The sequence below is a fragment of the Tursiops truncatus genome, chromosome 6, assembly GCF_011762595.2.
Source record: "Tursiops truncatus isolate mTurTru1 chromosome 6, mTurTru1.mat.Y, whole genome shotgun sequence".
In the NCBI taxonomy this organism is placed as follows: Eukaryota; Metazoa; Chordata; class Mammalia; order Artiodactyla; family Delphinidae; genus Tursiops; species Tursiops truncatus.
Window position 1 is genome coordinate 103,383,942 of NC_047039.1, and position 24,295 is coordinate 103,408,236.

Consider the following 24,295-nt stretch of genomic DNA (forward strand, 5'->3'; position numbering starts at 1 on the left):
ATCAGATTAGGGCCTCAGCCTTACGACCTCATTCTACCTTAATTACCTCCTGAAACGCGCTGTCTCCAACTACGGTCACATTTGGGGGGTGGTTAGGGATTTAGGGTGGACACGATTCAGTCCATAACACCAACCATTGGACAGGCACCCCTCATCTCTTTCCAGAAGTCTTTCTGGGTGAACATTATTAAAGCCTGTTCATAGGAGAGGCTGCCAAACAGTACTAAGATCCTGACTCCTGAGCTCCAGGTTCCGGGTTTAAGTCCTGACTTTACTGTTTACTAGATGATTGACCTTGGGCAAATTGCTTAACTATAAAATGAGGGTAATAATATCTCTCAGGGGTTGTTACAAGAATTATCTAAGAAAATACATACCAAGTGCTTAGAACAATGACCTGGCACAAAGTAAGTCAAACTACATGTTGGTCACTCACATCACCACAAGCAGAGGAGACAGAGACAAGAAGACATCGGGATTGGGATTTGGACACAAACGCTGTGCTCTGACCTGAGGTCCTTGGGACTCGGGACTGGTGGGTGTCCACTGCTTTCCTCTTCTCTTCCTGGCCGGACTTTCCCTCAGCCTTAACTGAGCATAATATGAAAGTTAAGTGTATGTATGTTTATTCATGAAACTACTTTTTTTTTTTCATTACTCATTAGGAAAGCATGTGAATGTGGTACTTTCTGGGTCTCTTTCCTAAAAACAAATTCTCTAAAATGATTCGGGGAGTTCCTGGTGGCCTAGTGGTTAGGATTCTGGGCTTTCACTGCCACGGCCAAGTTCAGTCCCTGGTCGGGGAACTCAGATCCCGCAGGCCCGGGGAGCAGCCCGCAAAAAGAAAGAAAGAAAATAAGTAAATAAAATGATTCGTATGTGGTGCTAGACATCACCCACAGGTCCCAAAGTCTGTGGCTCTGCTGATTTAACAGCACACACACGAGAAATTCGTTCCCTCTCCTCTGCTGCCACCATGTGGTCATATCGGTTATAACCAGCATTTCCGCAGGCTTTGGCAGGACTGGGAGCTTAACTTGAATTTGTTATCTGGGTCTCAGTGAGCATAGGTAGTACACCTCTGATTAAAAACATATAACACTTGACCTATATACACTAATATGTATAAAATGTATAACTAATAAAAAAGATAAAATAAAATAAATAAAAATGCTGCTGAAAAAAAAACATATAACGCACCTGGAAAAGCTATATAACAGATAGTCTTCTACCTTATTGTGGTGAATTCCAGCCTACTCCAGCCTTGGGGATCTTCCCCACTTAAGCAGCAAACATTCACTTATGTCAACTCAGATCAGAGACTTGAAATGATGAGACACACTCCCTGTCCCCAAAGACTTCATAGTCTAATGTGTAAACAAATACTGAGGCAACCACACATGCTGAAGATGGGGTTACCCCACGGGAAAGGAAGACAAGGTCATTCAAGTCACCGGGACTTTCACATCTCACAACTAAGGAAAACGTTTACATTTTTCATTAAATTAAACCAAATATCAATACAGAATGATAGTGCGATGGCAACAGTAGATTCTTTAAAATTCATTGATTCATAAAATTTGAGAGCTGTGTCTTACAAAATCATCTAATGCAACCTGTCATCTTACAAGTGGGGAAACTGAGGCCCTGGGAGAGGAAGAGACTTATTCTAGGGCACACAGCTGGTCAGGGAGAGGGCTACAGTTCATGTTAACTGTACTCCCAATCGTTGCCACCCGTAGCCGGATGTGGGTGACAGTGTGGGAGGGGGGTATAAAGGGACTTTGGGAGGAAGGACCTTTGTGGAGTCATGGAGGAAAGGGGGATGCCTCGGGGGTACATTGCAGGTCACAGCCACAGTCCAGACGGAAGAGTTTCTGACATGAAACACAGGCCAGCCTAGGAGACCCAGGTCTCCACCCAGCTTCACTCCTTTTTCTCTCTTCTTAAAATTCTCTCCCTGTTTTTCCTCCTCCAACCTGTTCTCTCCACTACCTTTTTTCTAGTCGATCATTTTATTGATATTTGATCATTGTGCTTTCTCCACCAAGAACTAGCATGCATCATGGAAATAGTACAAATTTTGGAACTACACAGACCTGATTTTAAACCCTGCCCTGCCCACTAGCTATGCAACTTGGAATAGTTACCTAACTCTGCGAAGTCTTAGTTTCTTCATCTTTGAAAAGTTACTACTTCTTACCTTGAAAGGATGTGGCCTTCAATGTGCCCATATGTTCATTATTAAACACTCAATAGTTCTTACCAAGCACCAAGCCCAGGTGTGGGCCCTGGGGATGATAAAAACAGCACTTATTCTTAAAAAAAAAAAAAAAGGGGGGGGGACTTCCCTGGTGTCCAGCAGTTAAGACTCTGCGCTCCCAATGCAGGGGGCCCAGGTTCGATCCCTGGTCAGGGAACTAGATAGATCCCGCATGCCACAACTAAAGATCCTGCGTGCCGCAACTAAGACCCAGTGCAGCCAAATAAATAAATATTTTTTAAAATAATAAAAATAAAAACAGCACTTATTTGAAGGCTGTGTTCTAGGTATTTTACATGAATTATGTTACTCATCTCCACTCCTCGGATGAGGAGACTGAGGTATGGAGGAGTTCAGCTATCTTGCCCACAAAGCTGTAAATGTCAGCCTATTCCCAGCGTGAACAGAAGTTATACCACACACATGGAGGAAAATAAAGTCCATGCCTTCACGGAACCTTCATTCCAGAGGAAAGTGAGATCTGGAAAACTACTGAGACAGTTTGTAATAGACAAATATTAGTTTCTTGTTCCCTCCCCCAAGTCTATGACGAAAAAGGAGGATCACATAAACAAAGAGGAAGAGAAGTGATCTGAATGCTGTCCTATTTTTTTTTTTTTTTTTTTTGGCAGTACGCGGGCCTCTCACTGCTGTGGCCTCTCCCGTTGCGGAGCACAGGCTCCGGACACGCAGGCTCAGCGGCCGTGGCTCACGGGCCCAGCCGCTCCGCGGCATGTGGGATCCTCCCGGACCGGGGCACGAACCCGCGTCCCCTGCATCGGCAGGCAGACTCTCAACCACTGCGCCACCAGGGAAACCCAATGCGCTCCTATTTTTAACTCCTCCCTTCCCCTACTCAAATAAAAAAGGAAACCAACAGCAGTGAGCCCTTGTTTTGTGAGAGCTGCTGTCACTCACCTCAACCCACAGGTTGGTGATGCTCAAACTTGAACCAGCCTCAGAATCACTTAGAGGGCTTGTGAAAAGTGTGCCGAGCCACTCCCAGAATTTCCGATGCATTAGGTCTGGGATGAAGCCTGAGACTTTGCATTTCTAACAAGTTCCCCAGTGTATCTCATGTTGCTGTTCTTGAACCACACATGGAGAACCACTGAACAACCCATGAGGTACTGTTGTTCCCACTGCCAAGGCGAGGAAACTGAGTTTCAGGAAGTCTAGGTGCCTCAGCGGAAGCTCCACCACCAGTGAGAAACAGACAGTATTTGATCTGACTCCAAAGCCCGTGCTGTTTGCATTACCCCTGAGTTGGAGATTTAAGACTCTAAGAATTCCCCATTCCATGTCTGTTCACTTTATCCTAGAATTTCTGCTCTTGAAAGGCAAAGTCAAGGTTCTGGGAGACCATAATATCAATATATTTTCATCTCCAATGAGAACCAGTAGATGGCTTGTAAAAGCTTTTAAAATGTTTCTGTCCATTACCCAATAATTCCTCTTCTAGAAATCTATACTAAGAGAATGATCCAAAATATAGCCCAAAATACAAAGTGTTTTAGCAAAAAGCTAGGAATCTAAATATCCAATATTAAGGGTCTGGTTAAATAAAGTATGGCATATCCAAGTGATGGAATATTATCAGGCTGTTAAAAATTATTTATTTAGAATTTTTATAACATGTCAAAGCATTTATGATATAATATTAAACAAAACACAGAACTAAATTCAAAAAGCTCTCAATGTATTAAAAATATTGAAAAAACTGGAAGAAAATAAAAACACTGACAACAGTTGTCTCTGCCTCTAATAATTTTCTATACTTTCCACACACTTTCTACAGTGAGTTTTTTTAATTAAAAAACCATGCACTTTCTTTTTGTTGATTAACTACAAGAGATACTGTCATGACCCTTCTACAGTTAGTCAATTCCTAAACAGCCAGGAAAAGCAAAACTGAACTTTAAAGCTAACATTTAACTACAGATCACATTTTCCCTGGGCCTACACTGTACATATTTTAAAGTAAAAAACATGAGGAGAAAACTCAAAAGACAATCATTGTTATAAACACACAGAAAGAAGACCAGAAAGATACCTGTAAAAATGATTTAACAGGGATTATTTTTGGTTGGTGGAATTACAAAGCTGTTCAATCTTTTTAGCTTAACAATTTTTGTTACATTTTCTACAATGAACATCAATTACTTTTGTAATAAAAAGTCTTTGCTGTTTTCAAGAGAACACCACCAAGCAAATTACAGCACACCTATACAACAGTATAAATAGCCACTTTAAAATGTTGTAAAAGAGTGTTTAATAACATGGAAAAACGTTTGCTATATTAGCCGACCATACTATAAAACAGTATGTTCAGAATGATCCCACTGTTTTGTTTAATAAGCAAACAAAATGTCTGTGTACACAAAGAAAACACCTTGGAAAAATATCCCAAAATATTAATAGTGTTTTACCCTAGGTGGCAGGATTATTCTAATTTTCTTAGTTTTGCTTCTGTATTTTCTGTATTCTATTGAATATTAACTTTTCCAATATGCAAAAAAGTTTTAACAAAAGCTACATGAAACCAAAAAATTACCTTGTTAAATAAAAAAGAAACAGAGAAAAAGACGAGCAGGGGTATCTTCATTGAAAGATCTTCCTTTAAAAAGGCTTCCCAGCTCTATCTCAGCTCTAATTTTCAAGCCAAGCTGGTCTTTCAGCATCAAGAGGGAGGGCAGTCCATCTCGATCCTTCCTCTACTGTAGACTTAATAATGCTTGAGCAGGATATCAACTCTGGCGACAAAGGTCACCCCCCTCTTGATGGGGCAACCATACACGGTCTGGAACCTTTAAACAAGACCCTGGGAGAGAATACGGTCTAGGGGGAAAAAATTTAACTGCCTTCTAAGACTATGAGTCTTAGAAGTAAATATAATTTACAATCATTTGATGAAGGAAATGTATTACTTATGTTGCAAATAACACACTAACTATAGAATTATATTCCCGGACCTGGCAGAGACCTCTGAGATCATCTGAAGACAATTTCCAGGACACTGTCTTCAGGATGCTATGTAAATACTGACTGGAAACAATAACAGAGATGTCATGCTAGAGAATCTTAAGTAAACAGTTCAAAAGCCTGGCTTCCTGTTTATACAATGTTAGGTCACTTTATGGATAGCCACAAGGTGATTCAGCATTCTGATTTGATAGAAGAATTTCTTGACTTGACATATCATAAAAGGGACTACAAAGAACAGCAGAAAAGCCAGAAGACACAGAAAAGAATGAAAATAAACACAAGGACGTGTGTCTTCCAGCCCAAACAATGAGAAATTTATGCCACCAGCCCAGCCATTCAATCTATTTCCAAATCGCTATCCTCGCTGTGGCAGGTGGCTGAGTTACGCACAGAGGTTACCAACAAGACTTCCTTTTCTGGAAGCAATCCAAACTCCTGGAGGAAAGCTTCAAGGTCCACCGCAAAGAAATCTTCCCCCAGCTGGTCAGTGACACGGACAAAGTTGCCAATCAGCTCGCCCCCCTTGTAGATGAGCAGGGCGGGAAGGGCATTCCTGGTGAAGCGACTGCTGGCCCCGATCACCGAGCTCTTCACCCGGCAGAACTTGACGGCTGGGTACTCCGCGGCCAGGCAGATCATGCAACCGTTCATGGCTTCGGTCCCTGGGATGCCGTCCTCGTAAATATGGACCATGATGAGGGTGCTCTTCTGTTCTTTGTCAATCATGTCCAGAAACCCTTCTCCACTGGGGATTTCAAAAACCTGCTTGAACTGGGGCCCCTGGTGGAGCTGCTGCCGCATCTCTTCCATCCTCTGCTTCCGGTACCGCTGCAGGAACTCCTCGTCGTCTTGGTCCTCGTTCATCATGGCAAAGTCCTTCAGAGTCATCTGCGGGAGGGCCAGCAAGTGAGCGTAAGAAACATAAACCCAACAGTGACATGGGTGACACAAGATGTATGAGGCGCCACGCTAATACTCTAGATGTATTACACCTCACTGAAATCTTCTGATAACCCCATCGGGAAGGGACTTTTATTACCCCCACTTTACAAATGAGGTTCTGAGACTTGAGATTATCTGTATAAGTTCACACAGGTAGCAAGTATAAGACCAGGATTCAAACTAGATTTTTTAAAAAACCCAGGCTTTCGACTACTGTGTCATAGCGCCTCTCCATCCAGACAGGCAGCATCAGATAACATCACTTCGTGAGCTTTTGTCTTTTCGTCAGTCCTGACAATGGATTAATTATTTTATCCACTGTTTTGTTTTTGTTGAAAAGACAACAGGACATTAAGGAACCTGAACACTCATAATCCCTGCCCTGTGCCACCCTCCTTGCCTCCCAAGCCAAAACATACAGCCACACACATTCTAAAAATCTATTCTTCTTTTTATTACCAGTCACGTGCTAGAACCATTTCTGCTTTTATAACAGCAGCTGTGGGTGCACCAATTAAGCTATAGCCTGCTTTTGCCACTTAGCACTATTATATCATAAATTATTCCTCATGCTTCCAAACATGTTTTATAAAATTATAAATAATGTGGCCTATTTTGCTTAGCCACTCCCCTACTTCTGGCATTCAGGCAGTTGCCAGTTCTGTCTCATTGCAACAACCCAGCAGGACTGCCCCATGTGATCATGTGCTGTGTGGCTTTGTCTGGTCTCCACCGCAGCACAAGGAAGCGCTGTGAGCCGTGGGCATGTTGTCCTGAAGCCAGCTTCCATTACAAAAGCATTCTCCCTCTCCTGCCCTGGTGTAGCAAGACATCCCTGCTCCTGTGATGAAGCCCAGCTCTGCCTACCCTGGCACAGATGAGAGGGTGGCGGCTGGGAGGCCACACCAGATCAGGACACGTGTTGTTACTGCATCACAGCCAGAGCCATTCTTCTTCCACTCTCACTGCTCCCCCACCAGAGCGGTTCTTTCTGACCTGTTATGGTCTTGCTTGAGTCTAATGCCCTGAAATCATCCTCCTGGTCAAGGCAAACTCCTCACTTAATCCTCTTGTCTGCTCCCCGACCCCGGCGGGTATTTCCAGCCAAGAGCTGCTTTGGGCTACAGCCAAATGATTTCAGGCACTTCTAGACATCCTTCCGTGGTCAGAGAGCATGGTGGGGAATTAAAGGATCCTTTTGAAGAACGCTTTGGGAAGGTAAGAGAGAGTCAGGGACCTAGTTCCAAATATCTTCCACAGTGTCTGCCCGCTTCTACTGTATTGCTTCACTAAAATAAATTCTCATGAATAGGCTTCAGATGAAACAGAACAACATCATGGAAAGAACAGGAAAATCTGGGTTAGAATCCTAGTTCCTATTAGCATTTCTTAATTGCACTGCCCTGAACAAGTCCCCTCCCACCTCTCAGCTTTGGTTTCACCATCTGTAAAATGGGGATAATATCTCCCAATCTCAGAGGTTTGTTTCTGGCTCAAGGTAAGACCTCGAGAAAGGACAGGAAACTCGCATTTCCTGATCACTTTCAACCCGCCTGTGATGGGCACTGTATCGAGAGACTGACCTCATTTAACCAACGACAAACCAGAGTCAGAGTGGAAGAGACATCCCCACAGTTACTAGTGGCACAGCTGAGATTCAAACCCAGGTGTGGCCAAGCTATGACATGACTGCACTTTCTCCTGCACTGCACTGCTTCTTAGTATCTTTTTAAAAATTTATTTTATTTATTTATTTTTGGCTGCACTGAGTCTTTGTTGCTGCACAGCTTTCTCTAGTTGCAGCGAGTGGGGGCTACTCTTCACTGCGGTGCGTGGGCTTCTGATTGCGGTGGCTTCTCTTGTTACGGAACACAGGCTCTAGGCGTGAGGGCTTCAGCAGTTGTGGCACATGGGCTCAGTAGTTGTGGCGCACAGGCTTAGTTGCTCTGCGGCATGTGGGATCTTCCTGGACCAGGGCTCGAACCCGTGTCCCCTGCATTGGCAGGCGGATTCTTAACCACTGCGCCACCTGGGAAGCCCTGCACCGCTTCTTGGAGGCCAAATCAAACCCTTCCGCCTCTTGAATCACTAAGCCCAGCAGCCAGGGTAGCCTCTGAGAAAGGCCTGGGCGCTTCTAATTACCTTCCCACTGATCTTCTCCTGGAGGTCCTTCTGCTTCTGCTGCTCCTCCTCTTCGTCCACATGGGACCTGCAGCTCATGGACAGCTTCTTGATCAGCTTCTCCATCTCCCGGCACTGCTCCTCCCGCTGCTCCGTCTCCAGCTGTTTGAAGCGGCGCCAGTCATTGATCACGCCTTTTGGACCTGAGGTGGGGTGAACGTGGAGGTGACCAAGGATGAGCGAGGGATTATGGGCCAGCGCACATCTGTCTAAAGCTGGCTCCATCGACACCACAGTGACACTCACACAGGGCAGCGTGGTCTACACGCAACCACATCCAAGGCAGCCCAGTTTGCAAATTAAAGGGCCATGCGAAGGCCCAACATTAGGAGATGTGTGAAATAAATTCAGATTCATCTACTCAGAGGAAAACAAAGTGACTCTTAGAAAGAATGAGGCAGCTATATGTTCCCTGCCATGAAAAATGTCCAAACATATTAGGTCAAAAAAAAAGCAAAATGCAGAACAGTATCATGGTATGATCCTTTAATTTTTAGAAAAAGAACTGTATGTCCATGTATAAATATTTACAGATATTTGTATATGTGCATGTACATTTGTATGTCCATAGAAAAATAGGTAAACTGTTAACAGTGGTTGTCTCTAGGCAGTGAGATCTAAGGGGACTGGTGAGAGAGAACTTTTACTTTTTTCTTACTATGCTTCCGTATTATCTGACTTTTTTTTTTTTTTTTTTTTGCAGTACGTGGGCCTCTCACTGTCGTGGCCTCTCCCCTTGCGGAGCACAGGCTCCGGACGTGCAGGCTCAGCGGCCATGGCTCACGGGCCCAGCCGCTCTGCGGCATGTGGGATCTTCCCGGACCGGGGCGTGAACCCGTGTCCCCTGCATCGGCAGGCGAACTCTCAACCACTGCGCCACCAGGGAAGCCCTATCTGACTTTTTTAACAAGATTGTGGCAGGTTGTTCTATTAGTCAAGCTACCCCCAAACCCCCCTGTCCCCATGCTATATAGACCTGCCCCTTACCACATGACTTGCAATACCTCCTGTGGGATGAGAACGTGTATCCCCAGCCCACTGATGTGGGGCTTGCCCATTGACTTGCTGTGGCCAATGGATTCTGAGCAAAAACGCAATGAGTCACTACATGTTTCCAACAGCCCTCTCTTGCTCTCTATACTTGGTCATGAGAACAGCATGTCTCAGACAGGGGCTGCTCCTTGAGCCTCGTTCCTGGATGATAGGACATACAAAGCAGAAGCGGGGCAGCTGCTGACCCCAACAGGCAGCACGTAACATGACTGAGAAATAAACATTTGTTGTCACAAGCCACTGAGACAAAAATATAAACATCTGTATAAAGAAAACTTTAAAATGATGCCAAGAAACACTACAAAAGCCCTGAATAAATGGAGCAACGCCATAGTCCTGGCTAGGAAGATGCAACATCACAAGGGTACCAATTATCCCCAAATTAATCCATATATTTAATGCGTTTCTGATGAAAGTATGTGATTACACACATGTGCCTGCTCCTGAATTTGCGGTGGAAAAATAAGAAAGCAAAAGTTAAGGAAATAATAATAAAAATAGAAGGGTATTGTATGGGGGGGACCAGACCTACCAGATACTAAAACATATTATAACACGATACTTAAAAACAGTGTGATATAGCACAGTAAAAGACAAATCAGTGGAAGAGACTACAAAGTAGGCTAAAGACGCAAATATAAGCAGAAATTCAGTACGTGATAAAACTGACATTTCAAAACAATGGAGAAAAGATGGTTTATTCAATAAATGATGCTGAAACAACTGGGCAGCAGTCCAAAAAAAATTAAGTTGGAGTCCTAGCACATACCTTGCATGGAAACGAATTCCAGATAAATCGTTGTGTTAAAAAAAAAAAATCATAAAAATACTAAAAAAAAAAAAAAGGCATGGGACTGTCTTTTTATAATCCTGGAGTGAAGAAAGGCCTTTTACATAAGAAACAAAACTAAGAAACTATAAAATAATGCTTTCAAGCACATAACAAGTAAAAAAACTTTCTGCCAGGATAAGAACAAAAGCCAAGAGTCAAACAATAAACTGGTAGAAATATTTGCAACTCAAACCACAGATTAATTTCCTTAATATATAGCTCCCTAAGAAGAAAAAGACCAACTACCCAATTTCAAAAATGAGCAAAGGATATGAATACAACCTTTAAAATTATGAAAAGAGGCTCAACATCACTCCTAAAAAGATAGAAAATAAAACTACGGTGAGTTCCCATTTGCCATCCATAAGGATGGCAAAGATCAAAAAGTCTGATAACATAGTAGAAGGTCACATATATGGGGAAATATCACACTCCTGCTTAAACTATAAACCAGTACCAACTCAACTGACAGCAATTTGGAAATAATAAAATGTAAAAGTGTAAATATGCCATTTCTCGGAATTTATACTACCAATATACTCATACCCATGATTTAGGTGATATCAAACACCTATCAATTTGAGAAGCTGGACTCAAACGCAGGCAAGTCTGTTTTAATCATCAGCATGTTGGTATGCATACATATTCGTATTGTGCAGTGAAATGGCTAGAACCACGCACAGTGAAATGGTAACATTAGGTTATCTCTGGATGCGGGTCTGGAATTAGAAGTGATCACGACCCACCACCAGTCCCTCCCATCAGGAAACTTACACAAGCCTCTTAGATAGCCTCATGCACCAGAGGGCAGACAGCAGAAGCAAGAATAACTACAGTCCTGCAGCCTGTGGAACAAAATCCACATTCACAGAAAGATAGACAAGATGAAAAGGCAGAGGGCTATGTACCAGATGAAGGATCAAGATAAAACCCCAGAAAAATAACTAAATGAAGCGGAGATAGGCAACCTTCCAGAAAAAACATTCAGAATAATGATAGTGAAGGTGATGCAGGACCTTGGAAAAACAATGGAGGCAAAGATAGAGAAAATGCAAGAAATGTTTAACAAAGACCTAGAAGAGGGCTTCCCTGGTGGCGCAGTGGTTGAGAGTCCGCCTGCCTGTGCTCCGCAACGGGAGAGGCCCGCGTACCTTAAAAAAAAAAAAAAAAAGACCTAGAAGAATTAAAGAACAAACAGAGATGAACAATACAATAACTGAAATGAAAACTACACTAGAAGTAATCGATAGCAGAATAACAAGCAGAAGAACGGATAAGTGACCTGGAAGATAGAATGGTAATTCACTGCGGAAGAACAGAATAAGGAAAAAAGAATGAAAAGAAATGAAGACAGCTTAAGAGACCTCTGGGACAACATTAAACGCAACAACATTCGCATTATAGAGGTCCAAGAAGGAGAAGAGAGAGAGAAAGGATGCAAGAAAATATTTGAAGAGATTATAGTCGAAAATTTCCCTAACATGGGAAAGGAAATAGCCACCCAAGTCCCGGAAGCGCAGAGAGTCCCATACGGGATAAACCCAAGGAGAAACACACCGAGACACATAGTAATCAAATTGGCAAAAATTAAAGACAAAGAAAAATTATTGAAAGCAGCAAGGGAAAAATGACAAATAACATACAAGGGAACTCCCATAAGGTTAACAGCTGATTTCTCAGCAGAAACTCTATAAGCCAGAAGAGAGTGGCATGATATACTTAAAGTGATGAAAGGGAAGAACCTACAACCAAGATTACTCTACCCAGCAAGGATCTCATTCAGATTCGATGGAGAAATCAAAAGCTTTACAGACAAGCAAAAGCCAAGAGAATTCAGCACCACCAAACCAGCTCTACAGCAAATGCTAAAGGAACTTCTCTAAGTGGGAAACACAAGACAAGAAAAGAACCTACAAAAAAACCCAAAACAATTAAGAAAATGGCCATAGGAACATACATATCAATAATTACCTTAAACGTGAATGGATTAAATACTCCAACCAAAAGACATGGGCTTACTGAATGGATACAAAAACAAGACACATCTATATGCTGTCTACAAGAGACCCACTTCAGACCTAGGGACACATATAGACTGAAAGTGAGGGGATGGAAAAAGATATTCCATGCAAATGGAAATTAAAAGAAAGCTGGAGTAGCAATACTCATATCAGATAAAATAGACTTTAAAATAAAGAATGTTACAGGAGACAAGGAAGGACACTACATAATGATCAAGGGATCAATCCAAGAAGAATATAACAATTATAAATATATATGCACCCAACATAGGAGCACCTCAATACATAAGGCAACTGCTAACAGCTATAAAAGAGGAAATTGACAGTAACACAGTAATAGTGGGGGACTTTAACACCTCACCTCACTTACACCAACGGACAGATCATCCAAATTGAAAATTAATAAGGAAACACAAGCTTTAAATGACACAATAGACCAGATAGATTTAATTGATATTTATAGGACATTCTATCCAAAAACAGCAGATTACACTTTCTTCTCAAGGGCACAGGGAACATTCTCCAGGCTAGATCACATCTTGGGTCACAAATAAACCCTCAGTACATTTAAGATAATTGAAATCATATCAAGCAACTTTTCTGACCACAACCCTATGAGACTAAAAATGAATTACAGGGAAAAAAATGTAAAAAACACAGACACATGGAGGCTAAACAATACGTTATTAAATAACCAAGACATCATTGAAGAAATAAAAGAGGAAATCAAAAAATACCTACAGACAAATGGCAATGAAAACATGATGATCCAAACCCTATGGGATGCAGCAAAAGCTGTTCTAAGAGCGAAGTTTATAGATATACAAGCCTACCTCAAGAAACAAGAAAAATCTCAAATAAACAATCTAAACTTACACCTAAAGGAACTAGAGAAAGAAGAACAAACAAAACCCAAAGTTAGCAGAAGGAAAGAAATCATAAAGATCAGCTCAGAAATAAATGAAATAGAAAGAAAGAAAACAATAGCAAAGATCAATAAAACTAAAAGCTAGTTCTTTGAGAAGATAAACAAAAATGATAAACCATTAGCCAGACTCATGTAGAAAAAGAGGGAGAGGACTCAAATCAATAAAATTAGAAATGAAAAAGGAGAAGTTACAACAGACACTGCAGAAATACAAAGCATCCTAAGAGACTACTACAAGCAACTCTATGCCAATAAAATGGACAACCTGGAAGAAATGGACAAATTCTTAGAAAGGTATAACCTTCCAAGACTGAACCAAGAAGAAATAGAAAATATGAACAGACCAACCACAAGCACTGTTATTGAAACTGTGATTAAAAATCTTCCAACAGGGCTTCCCTGGTGGTGCAGTGGTTGGGATTCCGCCTGCCGATGCAGGGGTCGCGGGTTCGTGCTCCGGTCCAGGAATATCCCACATGACGCAGAGCAGCTGGGCCAGTGAGCCATGGCCGCTGAGCCTGCGTGTCCGGAGACTGTGCTCCGCAACGGGAGAGGCCACAACAGTGAGAGGCCCGCGTACCACAAAAAAAAAAAAAAACAAAAAATCTTCCAACGAACAAAAGTCCAGGACCAGATGGCTTCACAGGTGAATTCTATCAAACATTTAGAGAAGAGCTAACACCCATCCTTCTCAAACTCTTCCAAAAACGTACAGAGGAAGGAACACTCCCAAACTCATTCTATGAGGCCACCATCACCCTGATACCAAAACGAGACAAAGATACTACAAAAAAAGAAAATTACAGACCCATATGACTGATGAATATAGACGCAAAAATCCTCAACAAAATACTAGCAAACAGAATCCAACAACACATTCAAAGGATCATACACCATGACCATGTGGGATTTATCCCAGAGATGCAAGGATTCTTCAATATATGCAAATCAATCAATGTGATACACCTTATTAACAAACTGAAGGAAAAAAACCATATGATCAGGCTTCCCTGGTAGCACAGTGGTTGAGAGTCCACCTGCCGATGTAAGGGACGTGGGTTCGAGCCCTGGTCCGGGAAGATCCCACATGCCGTGGAGCGGCTGGGCCCATGAGCCATGGCCGCTGACCTTGCGTGTCTGGAGCCTGTGCTCCGCAACGGGAGAGGCCACAACAGTGAGAGGCCCGCGTACCGCAAAAAAACAAACAAAAAAAAACAAACCATATGATCATCTCAGTAGATGCAGAAAAAGCTTTTGACAAAATTCAACACCCATTTATGATAAAAACTCTCCAGAAAGTGGGCATAGAGGGAACCTACCTCAACATAATAAAGGCCATATATGACAAACCCACAGCAAACATCATTCTCAAGAGTGAAAAACTGAAAGCATTTCCTCCAAAATCAGGAACAAGACAAGGATGTCTACTCTCACCACTATTATTCAACATAGTTTTGGAAGTCCTAGCCACGGCAGTCAGAGAAGAAAAGGCAATAAAGGAATATAAATTGGAAAAGAAGAAGTAAAACTGTCACTGTTTGAAGATGACATGCTACTATACGTAGAGAATCCTCAAAATTCCACCAGAAAACTACTAGAGCTAATCAATGAATTTAGTGAAGTTGCAGGATACAAAATTAATGCACAGAAATCTCTTGCATTCCTTTACACTAATGATGAAAAATTTGAAAGAGAAATTAAGGAAACACTCCCATTTACCACTGCAACAAAAAGAATAAAATACCTAGGAATAAACCTACCTAGGGAGACAAAAGACCTGTATGTAGAAAACTATAAGACACTGATGAAAGAAATTAAAGACGATACCAACAGATGGAGAGATATACCATGTTGTTGGATTGGAAGAATCAATATTGTGAAAATGACTATACTACCCAAAGGAATCTACAGATTCAATGCAATCCCAATCAAATTACAATGGCAGTTTTTACGGAACTAGAACAAAAAATCTTAAAATTTGTATGGAGACACAAAAGCCCCGAATAGCCAAAGCAGTCTTGAGGGAAAAAAACAGACCTGGAAGAATCAGACTCCCTGACTTCAGACTATACTACAAAGCTATAGTAATCAAGACAATATGGTACTGGCACAAAAACAGAAACATAGATCAATGGAACAAGATAGAAAGCCCAGAGATGAACCAAAGCACCTATGGTCAACTAATCTATGACAAAGGAGGCAAGGATATACAATGGAGAAAAGACAGCCTCTTCAATACGTGGTGCTGGGAAAACTGGACAGCTACATGTAAAAGAATGAAATTAGAACACTCCTTAACACCATACACAAAAATAAACTCAAAATGGATTAGAGACTTAAATGTAAGACCGGACACTATAAAACTCTTAGAGCAAAACATAGGAAGAACACTCTATGACATAAATCACAGCAAGATCTTTTTTGATCCACCTCCTAGAGTAATGGAAATAAAAACAAAAATAAACAAATGGGACCTAATGAAACTTCAAAGGTTTTGCACAGCAAAGGAAACGATAAACAAGACGAAAAGACAACCCTCAGAATGGGAGAAACTATTTGCAAATGAAGCAACAGACAAAGGATTAATCTCCAAAATATATAAACAGCTCATGCAGCTCAATATTAAAGAAACAAACAACCCAATCCAAAAATGGGCAGAAGACCTAAATAGACATTTCTCCAAAGAAGACATATGGATGGCCAGGAAGCACATGAAAAGCTGCTCAACATCATTAATTTTTAGAGAAATGCAAGTCAAAACTACAATGAGGTACCACCTTACACCAGTTAGAATGGGCATCATCAGAAAATCTACAAACAACAAATGCTGGAGTGGGTGTGGAAAAAAGGGAACCCTCTTGCACTGTTGGTGGGAATGTAAATTGATACAGCCACTATGGAGAACAGTATGGAGGTTCCTTAAAAAACTAAAAATAGAATTACCATATGATCCAGCAATCCCACTACTGGGCATATACCCAGAGAAAACCATAATTCAAAAAGACACATGCACCCCAATGTTCATTGCAGCACTATTTACAATAGCCAGGTCATGGAAGCAACCTTAATGCCCATCGACAGACGAATGGATAAAGAAGATGTGGTACATATATACAATGGAATATTACTCAGCCATAAAAAGGAACGAAATTGGGTCATTTGTGGAGACGTGGATGGATCTAGAGATTGTCATACAGAGTGAAGTTAGTCAGAAAGAGAAAAACAAATATCGCATATTAACGCATGTAAGTGGAACCTAGAAAAATGGTACAGATGAACTGGTTTGCAGGGCAGAAGTTGAGACACAGATGTAGAGAACAAACATATGGACACCAGGGGGGAAAGCCCCGGGGGGTGGGGATGGTGGTGTGATGAATTGGGCGATTGGGATTGACATGTATACACTGATGTGTATAAAATTGATGACTAATAAGAACCTACTGTATTAAAAAGTAAATAGGGCTTCCCTGGTGGCGCAGTGGTTGGGAGTTCGCCTGCCAATGCAGGGGACAAGGGTTCGTGCCCCGGTCCAGGAGGATCCCACATGCCGTGGAGCAGCTGGGCCCGTGAGCCACGGCCGCTGAGCCTGCGCGTCTGGAGCCTATGCTCCGCAACGGGAGAGGCCACAGCAGTGAGAGGCCCGCGTACCGCAAAAAAAAAAAAAAAAAAAAAGTAAATAAAATAAAATTTAAAAATTTTAGTTTGAAAGAAAAGAAGTGATCACAAGACTTCTGATACATATTTAATGGACATTTTTTAAACCTGTTCCCAGAGCACAGGATTTCCAGTACCTGTGTTAACTGAGATGCCTTCGCCTGCCAACTCAGCATCTGCAGGCATGGAACTGCCGGCCAGGGCACCCCTGCCTCTGTCCTTGTCCTCGTGGTCACTGTCCTCATCCTCGCTGCTGCTGTAGTAGTACTGCAGCTTCTCCCCCAGTAACTTATCATCCAGGGTCGTCATGGTGCCTGGGAGAGGGCGACATAGCAGGTTCTATGCTGGCTTGAATCAGACAGACATGAATCTGAAGAGTTAGGGATCACCTGTGCTCAGATCCTATTATGCACAGGACCGTAAGAGTGACTGTTTTCATAAGCAGGATCTCAGCAAATCCATACCATGACCATGCATGATAGGGTTTATCATGCTCTTTCTGTAGAAGGTAAAATTGAGGCTGAGATAAAATTTCTGTGCCAAACTTTACAGCAAATGGCGGAGCTGGGCTCAGACCCCAAGGATTCCTGACTCCAAGAGAATGAAGGTGTGAGCCACTGTCTTCTGAATAGTATACACTGAAGTAGGGTGGTGGCTTGGAGAAAACTACTGACTGAACGTCTTATCTACACATACTCTTTGGTTTATCTACCAAGTAAGACTGCTGGTAATTGAAAAATTGGTAAGAATCCTCATGAGAAGCTCCAAAAAGAGCATCAAGAATGGGATGCTGACTCACTGTTTGCCTAGGCCAATCATTCATCTGTCTCTTGCCTTCCACCTCCCAATCAGCACAGCGATGGTTAGGATGGATGGGCTCTGAAGCCCTAATAACTTTGGGTAAAAGACGGGCCCCTGACAAGATTTTAATCACTCCCCAGTGTTTAAAGGACAATGGTTTGAGCCAAGCTTCTGCATCAGAAGAAGCCTGGTACATTCTGGGAGAAAGGTACAGCTTAGTCCCTGCCAGGCCTGCTTGCAGATCACACAAGGAGGGGTTGTAACTCCAGCACCCCTTCCTTTAAGCATCCCAATACTATGCATCTTTGATTAAAGGCATCCCCGAGCCTGTTAGACTCCATTACAAAGTGACTCTCCCACCGGGCGGGGAGGTCTTGCAAACAGAGACCTCCAATGCCCAGCACGAAGCCTCTACACAATCTGTCAAGCTCATATAGAGGCAGCCTGAATCAGTGGGGGAATCCGGTGACCCGGGCAGTCAGATGAGGAGAGGGGTACCTAAGTGGCAGGGTTGAGAAAAAGGCGCAGGTACACGGCCGGGCGCAGGGAGGTGGAGAGAAATAGGGGGACTAAACCTAACTTAAAGAGGCAGAGGGACCAAGGCGGTAAAGGTGGGAAGAAAGAGACGAGGAGGAATGTGTGCTCGGTGAGGGCGGGGCCGCTGAGGAGGCGGCAAGCGCAGGGCCAGCGGAGGGGCTGGTGGGAGGCGGGGCCTTTGGGGAAGGAGTCGAGGGCGGGGCCAGCGGGAGAGCTGGCGGAGGGGAGGCCAGAGGGAGGGCCCGAGGAGGAGGCGGGGCCTTTCGGGGGAGGAGTCGAGGGCGGGGCCAGCGGGAGGGTTCGCGAAGGAGGCGGGACCTTTGGGGGTCGAGGGCGGGGCCAGCGGAAGCGCGGCGGAGGGGCGCGGAAGCTCTAGGGGAGCCCGAGGAAGGTGAGGCCAGCGGAGACTGGTCAGGGAAGTCGCGGAGAGCGTGGGGGTCGAGGGGGCGCACCGACAAGACCGTCTCATCCAGGCTCGCCGACCACCCGTATTCCACCACCTCCCACCGGTATTCCATACCCGCCGCTTCTTCCCGGCTGACCTCAGTGCAGCTACCCGGCCTACCTCAGTCTGGATCCCTTCAGGCTGGCACTTCGGAAGGAAGGGAGCGCTCGGCTGGAGAAAGAGAAATGGATCGGCGCCTTGAGCGCTAAGAGAAAAGCCGCCTGAGTCTCAACTGCGCGGACCAATGAGGCGGCCTTCCTGCGTCAGCGCGGATACACGCTGCCCAATTAGAGGAAGCGTATCCTGGCGGCCAAGGGAGAAGCTACGGGTCCTACTTGGGGACAAACATCTTGACAATAATAATACGCTTCTATTTTTATTTTTGTTTTAATTTGAACGAAAGGCCACACTAGATATGCCCAGCTTTGAGCAGTAAGAACAATTTCGTTACCTTTGAAGTTTCCGAAAACATTCCACATGTATTTTTTTTTTTTTGATTCTTAATCACATCACGTCTATTAAGACAGAAGACAGACTCGGACATTAATTTGCCCAAGAACACATAGCCCTTTTGGATTAAAAAAAGAAGAAGAAGAAAAAAAAAAGCCAAGTCCAGGACAACTAAACGCAAAGTGAAATCCTGGATTGGACTCTGGAACAGAAAAAGGACGTGAATGGGACAACTGACGAAATTTGAACAAGGTGTATCAAGTAATAATATTATTGTATCAATAGTTTTGATAATTGTACTACGGTTATGTAAGATGTTAACTTTAAGGGATTCTGGGTGAAGAACATAGGGGTACTCTATACTATTTTTGCAACTTTCTGTAAACCTAATTTCACATTCTGAGCCCTTATTGAGATGTCCGGTACACAACACGAAGTAGCTCATGGAAAGCTTTGTGTAAATTGAATCATTCGAAATATACTAAAACAATACACCCTTTAAAATAGGTAAGTTTTATTTCCCTAAAGTTTGAGAGATTCTTAATTTGTGGTTCTACACCACCTGCAATTGTCTGCAAATTTGTATATGTGCTTATTTTTCTGAGAAGCTGTTTCTTCAGGCTACCAAGAGTCAGAACCCCCATCCTCAAAGTTAAGAACAATTCATATAAATAGATCCTACGGTAACTTTTTATATTTTTTGTTTGCATAATGAATAATCAGATTTGTGTGAACAGCCAACTTGAATATGCTTGTGATCTGCTGTTAAGTGACAAGCCAGGACCCAGCAACAGTGCCTCTGTGTAGGAGAGTCCCCCTAAATATTTGTTAAATGAATACTAGATGAATGCTTTGCTTTTTTTGTTTCTACTCACATCTCCCTGAAGCAGGGGTCTTCTTCATGCGTGGTGCTCCTTTTCCTTCAAAATTCACTTTAAATTTAAGGCTGCAATCCTCATGGGGGTCCTCAGAGCTGCTCAACAATCGTAGTTGCCCTGGGCAGGCTACTCCCCGACTCTCTAAGTGAAGCAGTTCACATCTCTTCTCTCAAATGTTCAACACCTTTTCCCCTCTCCTCGCCTACCTTATGACCGCAATTCTTATTTCACATGAAAAATAGAAGCAATCAAAAGACACTTGCACCTTCAAAATGTACAACAGCCCCCTGCATCTGTACCTGTTAAATGAATCACCAGTGCAGCGGATCCGGCTCCTCCAGCCTAGTAAGGAAGTCTGCTCCTGCAGTTACCTTCTCTCTCTCTCCCCTGCATATTCAGGCTTTCTTTCTAATACTTTCTATTTTCTTTCTAAAATTTTCCTAGTTTTCATTTCTAAAAGAAAATCCTCTCAGATACCATTTTCCACTGTTCAGATTGTTTTAAAAAAAAAAAGTCTGTGGGGAATACATGGCTGGTGAAAGTATAAGTTGATACAACTCTTATGGATGGCAATTGAGAAATATCTATCAGTATTGCAAAAACATGCCTTTAACCCAGCAATTCCACTCCTGGAAGTTTATCCTATAGATATACTTGCATGAATGTATTGTTTAAAAATAAAGGAACATTATGTATTAGTTTCCTGCCTTTTGCAATAAAAAATAGAAATAATATTTTCTTATGTGTGCATGAAGAAAAGAATTGAAGAATATACAAGAAATAATAAATTCAGATGGGAATCAGGAGTGAAAGGGAGACATTTTATACATAATGTTTTATGTGTAATTTTTAATCATGTGAAAGTATTATCTATTATGTTCCAAAAGTTAACAATTTTTTTAGAGTCAATCCTCACTTTCCTCCCTCACCCATGCCTCTCCAGCCCCATCTCATTTCTCTGATCTCCTTTACAGACAGATCTAATAGATCTGCTCTATTCCCTCCTCATCCTACTTCAATTAGGTTTTTGTTCCCACCAGTCCACTGAAACCACACCTATGAAGGCAGTGACTTCCTAGTTGCCAAATCCTCAGTAAAGTCTTGGTTCTGCTTTAATTGAACCACTCAGCAGCATTTGACAGTTAATCACTCCTCCTTCTGGAAACTCTTTCTTCTCTTGGTTTTCAGAAGGATACCTTCTCCTAGTTTCTCCAGCTTTGTTGATACCCTCATTAACTGCTCTGCTTCTGACCTCTAAATAACGGAATGCCCCAGGTTCAAACTTTTGACACCTTCTTTGTGTATACTCGTTCTATATATACTCCTGTCAAAGAATACGATGGAGGCAGTTAATTATATGCAAACAAATTTACTCATAGGAAGGAGAGAATCAATAGGTGACTGTCAAGGAGGGTTTAAAAAATGGATTCATAAAAGACGGGGGAAATGTGGGATGTCAGGAAACCATGAGTCTTGTCTGCTTTTCTAGAAGGAAACTGACAAGCTAGAATTTTGCAAAGCAGTCAGTCTAGGCAGTCTGCCCTGGAGCTGGCTGGCTCAAGGCATCGATGAAAACAATGTTAGCTATTTATAGATTCTCCAGAAGACTTAAGTAGAAGGACACAGAACAGGTTGTCTCTGTATATTGTAAAAGAGAGAGACAGAGAGAGAGAGAGAGAGAGACGGAATCTAAGACCAAGATGGAAACCAGTCTTTTATAACCTAACCTTAGAAGTTATGCCCAATCACTTCAGTTGTATTATTTTCATTAGAAATGAGCCAGTGAGTCCAGCCCACACTCAAGGGGAAGGAATTACACAAGAACATGAATACCATACCAAGAGGCTCAGGGGCCCATCCTATGAACTACCTACCACAGAAGCTCTCTTTAGGGGGACTGAAGGCCAGTTAAGTATGGAGACATATTTAGGTTGATAATATTTGACGATTTTTTTTTTTTTTTTAGGCTGCGTTGGGTCTTCGTTGCTGCGTGTGGGCTTTTCTCTAGTTGTGGTGTGCGGGCTTCTCATTGCGGTGGCTTCTCTTGTTGCGGAGCACGGGCTCTAGGCGCACGGGCTTCAGTAGTTGTGGTGCGCAGGCTCAGTAGTTGTGGCTCGCAGGCTTAGTTGCTCCACAGCATGTGGGATCTTCCCGGACCAGGGATCAAACCCATGTCCCCTGCATTGGCAGGCGGATTCTTAACCACTGAGCCACCAGGGAAGTCCTGAGGATTTTGAAGTTAGGTAACATAATTAAAAGCCAGAAAGGAAAAGATAGCTATCACTGTAAATTACACAGCTTAAAGAGTTGAGGGGACAGAAAACAGGAATAAACAAAAGGTGAAAAGTAAGAGAAAGAGGAGAAAACTAATAAAATGCAAGTCTAAATGTAAATTTACAGTTTTAAGATTCATTTTCATTGGTCTCTTTTAATATATTCATTCTCCTAGTTGTGTATTATAGAGGGATTATCCAGTGGTATCCTTGCTGGGAGTGTAGTTTGCATCCATCAGGAAAATGACTGTGTACATGAGGTAGTTAACAGTATTCATCAGGACCACTCCATTTATCTTACCAATATCTGGGGATGATGTGGATAGTGAAGTTTCCTTTTAATGAGAGTACCATGTATAATTTATAGTTTGTCAGGTATTTTACCTGTAATGTAACGTTTTTGTTTATCCATAGAGTATTGAAGGTATTCCCCAGTGGGAAAACCAAAATAAGCTGTTAAAGCATTTGCCTTTTATCAAGGGAAAATCTTGATCCAACCAGAAGATTTACAAACTATTATTAAACATATTTAAAGTTTTGAAGTAACTGAATGAAATTTATATAGAAATGCTTAAATGCCTCGAAGCTGGGTTCCAAGGCGTGCTCTACCCTTATAGTTTTTCCAGATCATAATAATTAGAGATAAAACAAGATTTGGTCCTCCACTGAGTTGCCCAGATAAAATTTTTTCCACCAATATTTTTGTAAATTTAGAACAGATTTGTCCCTGCCACTTGGATTATTTTTGTTATGAAAGTATTAAAGGTCTAAAGATGGTTTTGGATGACATCAACCAGTATGAGGATTGTTTGAAATAACCGGTCTTTCTCTTTCCCTCCCTCCCTGTCAGCATGGGGCCAGTTTGTGGCAATTGAATACATCTTTCTTATTTAGAAATTAAACAACTTTTAGACAGCAATTAGATTAAACTTCTTTTTGTATTAATGAATATAAAACCACTAAGGGCTACTTCCTTATATAATGCTTTAAAAATTTTTTTTAATTGGTATCTTTAGTGTAGGCTTTAATTTTGTAAATTGAAATTTACTTTAGATGTTGGATTGTCTTTAAGAAGCAATTACATTTCTTTTAAAGGTTGTGATTGAAAGCATCTGAGAAAATCATAAAACCTCTTTGCTTTCATAGCTTTAGTAACAATATTCTTAGTAACAATATTTTTCTTTAAATAGCCCACACACTTAACAATGTAAGAGGCAAATTTTTTCTTTTTTAGAAATATTTCGGTTTCTCTTATTTATATATACATTTTTAATCTCTGTAAGCCAATCAGAATGGAGCTTCATTAAATTTTGAGACCTTATAATAACAAATATAACCTGTATTCTGATTAATATGGTGGATTACACTGGTTGATCTTCAAGTGTTAAACCAACCTTACATTACTGAGATAAACCCTATTTGGACATGATGTATTATAATTTATATGTATATAACTATCTGGATTTGCTAACACTTTAAGGATTTTTGCATCTATGTTCACAAGGGATACTGAGCTGTAATTTTTTTGTAAAGTTATTGTCAGGTTTTGATGCCAGGGTTTTATTCATCTAATAAAACTAGTTAGGAAGTTCCCTCCTCCTCCATTTTCTGAAGGCGCTTCTGTGAAACTGAGGTTATTTTGTCCTTAAATGTTTAATAGAATTCACCTGTGAAACCATCGTGAGGCCTGGAGTTTTCTTTGTGGGAAGCTTTTCATAATGAATTTCACTTGTTTAGTAGATACAAAGCTATGGCAGGCAGCTTCTAAAATGGTCCCTGTGCCAATAAATAGTCTCTCAGCTCTCAATTCACCCTTCTTGCTTTGCAATAATGGACTGAATTCCTTTAAGCATCTCTCCTTTGCTGTGAGCACAATGATAAGCTTCCTCACTAGAGGGCACTGGAGGAGGAGAGACTGTGGTCAGTGGTGTGGCTGTAAGGACATGCAGTGGGTTCTTCCCCAAGCCACAGGCCCAGCACATGTGGTTCCTTGATGATCTTGCAACCTCTGTCTGGACTAGCAATAATTTCACTGTGACCCTCTCAACATGG

At 42.0% G+C, this 24,295-nt stretch overlaps 2 protein-coding genes across 3 annotated transcripts in view; both read right to left on the minus strand.

The window, feature by feature from the left end:
* Nucleotides 1–3,862: 3,862 nt before the first annotated feature.
* On the minus strand, nucleotides 3,863–20,672 carry PDCL (phosducin like). Of its 2 annotated transcripts, XM_019949267.3 has the most exons (4): nucleotides 18,763–20,672; nucleotides 16,997–17,173; nucleotides 8,333–8,514; nucleotides 3,863–6,136 (listed from the first exon to the last, which is right to left on the minus strand). In XM_019949267.3, exons 2-4 carry the CDS (start codon nucleotides 17,166–17,168, stop codon nucleotides 5,585–5,587), a joined length of 906 nt encoding a protein of 301 aa, XP_019804826.1. In that variant the 5' UTR covers nucleotides 17,169–17,173; nucleotides 18,763–20,672; the 3' UTR covers nucleotides 3,863–5,584. The 2 variants fall into 2 exon arrangements, with proteins under 2 accessions (XP_019804826.1, XP_073662658.1); XM_073806557.1 differs by lacking the exon at nucleotides 18,763–20,672 and having other exon boundaries at nucleotides 16,997–17,198.
* A 651-nt stretch (nucleotides 20,673–21,323) lies between these two features.
* RC3H2 (ring finger and CCCH-type domains 2) overlaps nucleotides 21,324–24,295 on the minus strand; it is a 59,260-nt gene continuing 56,288 nt past the window's right edge. Inside the window, exon 21 of the mRNA XM_073806556.1 lies at nucleotides 21,324–22,194. Coding sequence (XP_073662657.1) covers nucleotides 22,134–22,194 — 61 coding nt within the window. The 3' untranslated portion in view covers nucleotides 21,324–22,133. The remainder of the gene's footprint in view (nucleotides 22,195–24,295) is intronic.

Excerpts from the sequence above, each read along its gene's own strand:
- PDCL (XM_019949267.3), bottom strand. The coding sequence starts at position 17,168 with ATGACGACCCTGGATGATAAGTTACTGGGGGAGAAGCTGCAGTACTAC. Across the intron at positions 8,515-16,996 it reads AGGCATCTCAGTTAACACAG|GTCCAAAAGGCGTGATCAAT; the intron begins GTACTGGAAATC and ends ACCCCACCTCAG. Across the intron at positions 6,137-8,332 it reads AGGAGAAGATCAGTGGGAAG|ATGACTCTGAAGGACTTTGC; the intron begins GTAATTAGAAGC and ends GCCCTCCCGCAG.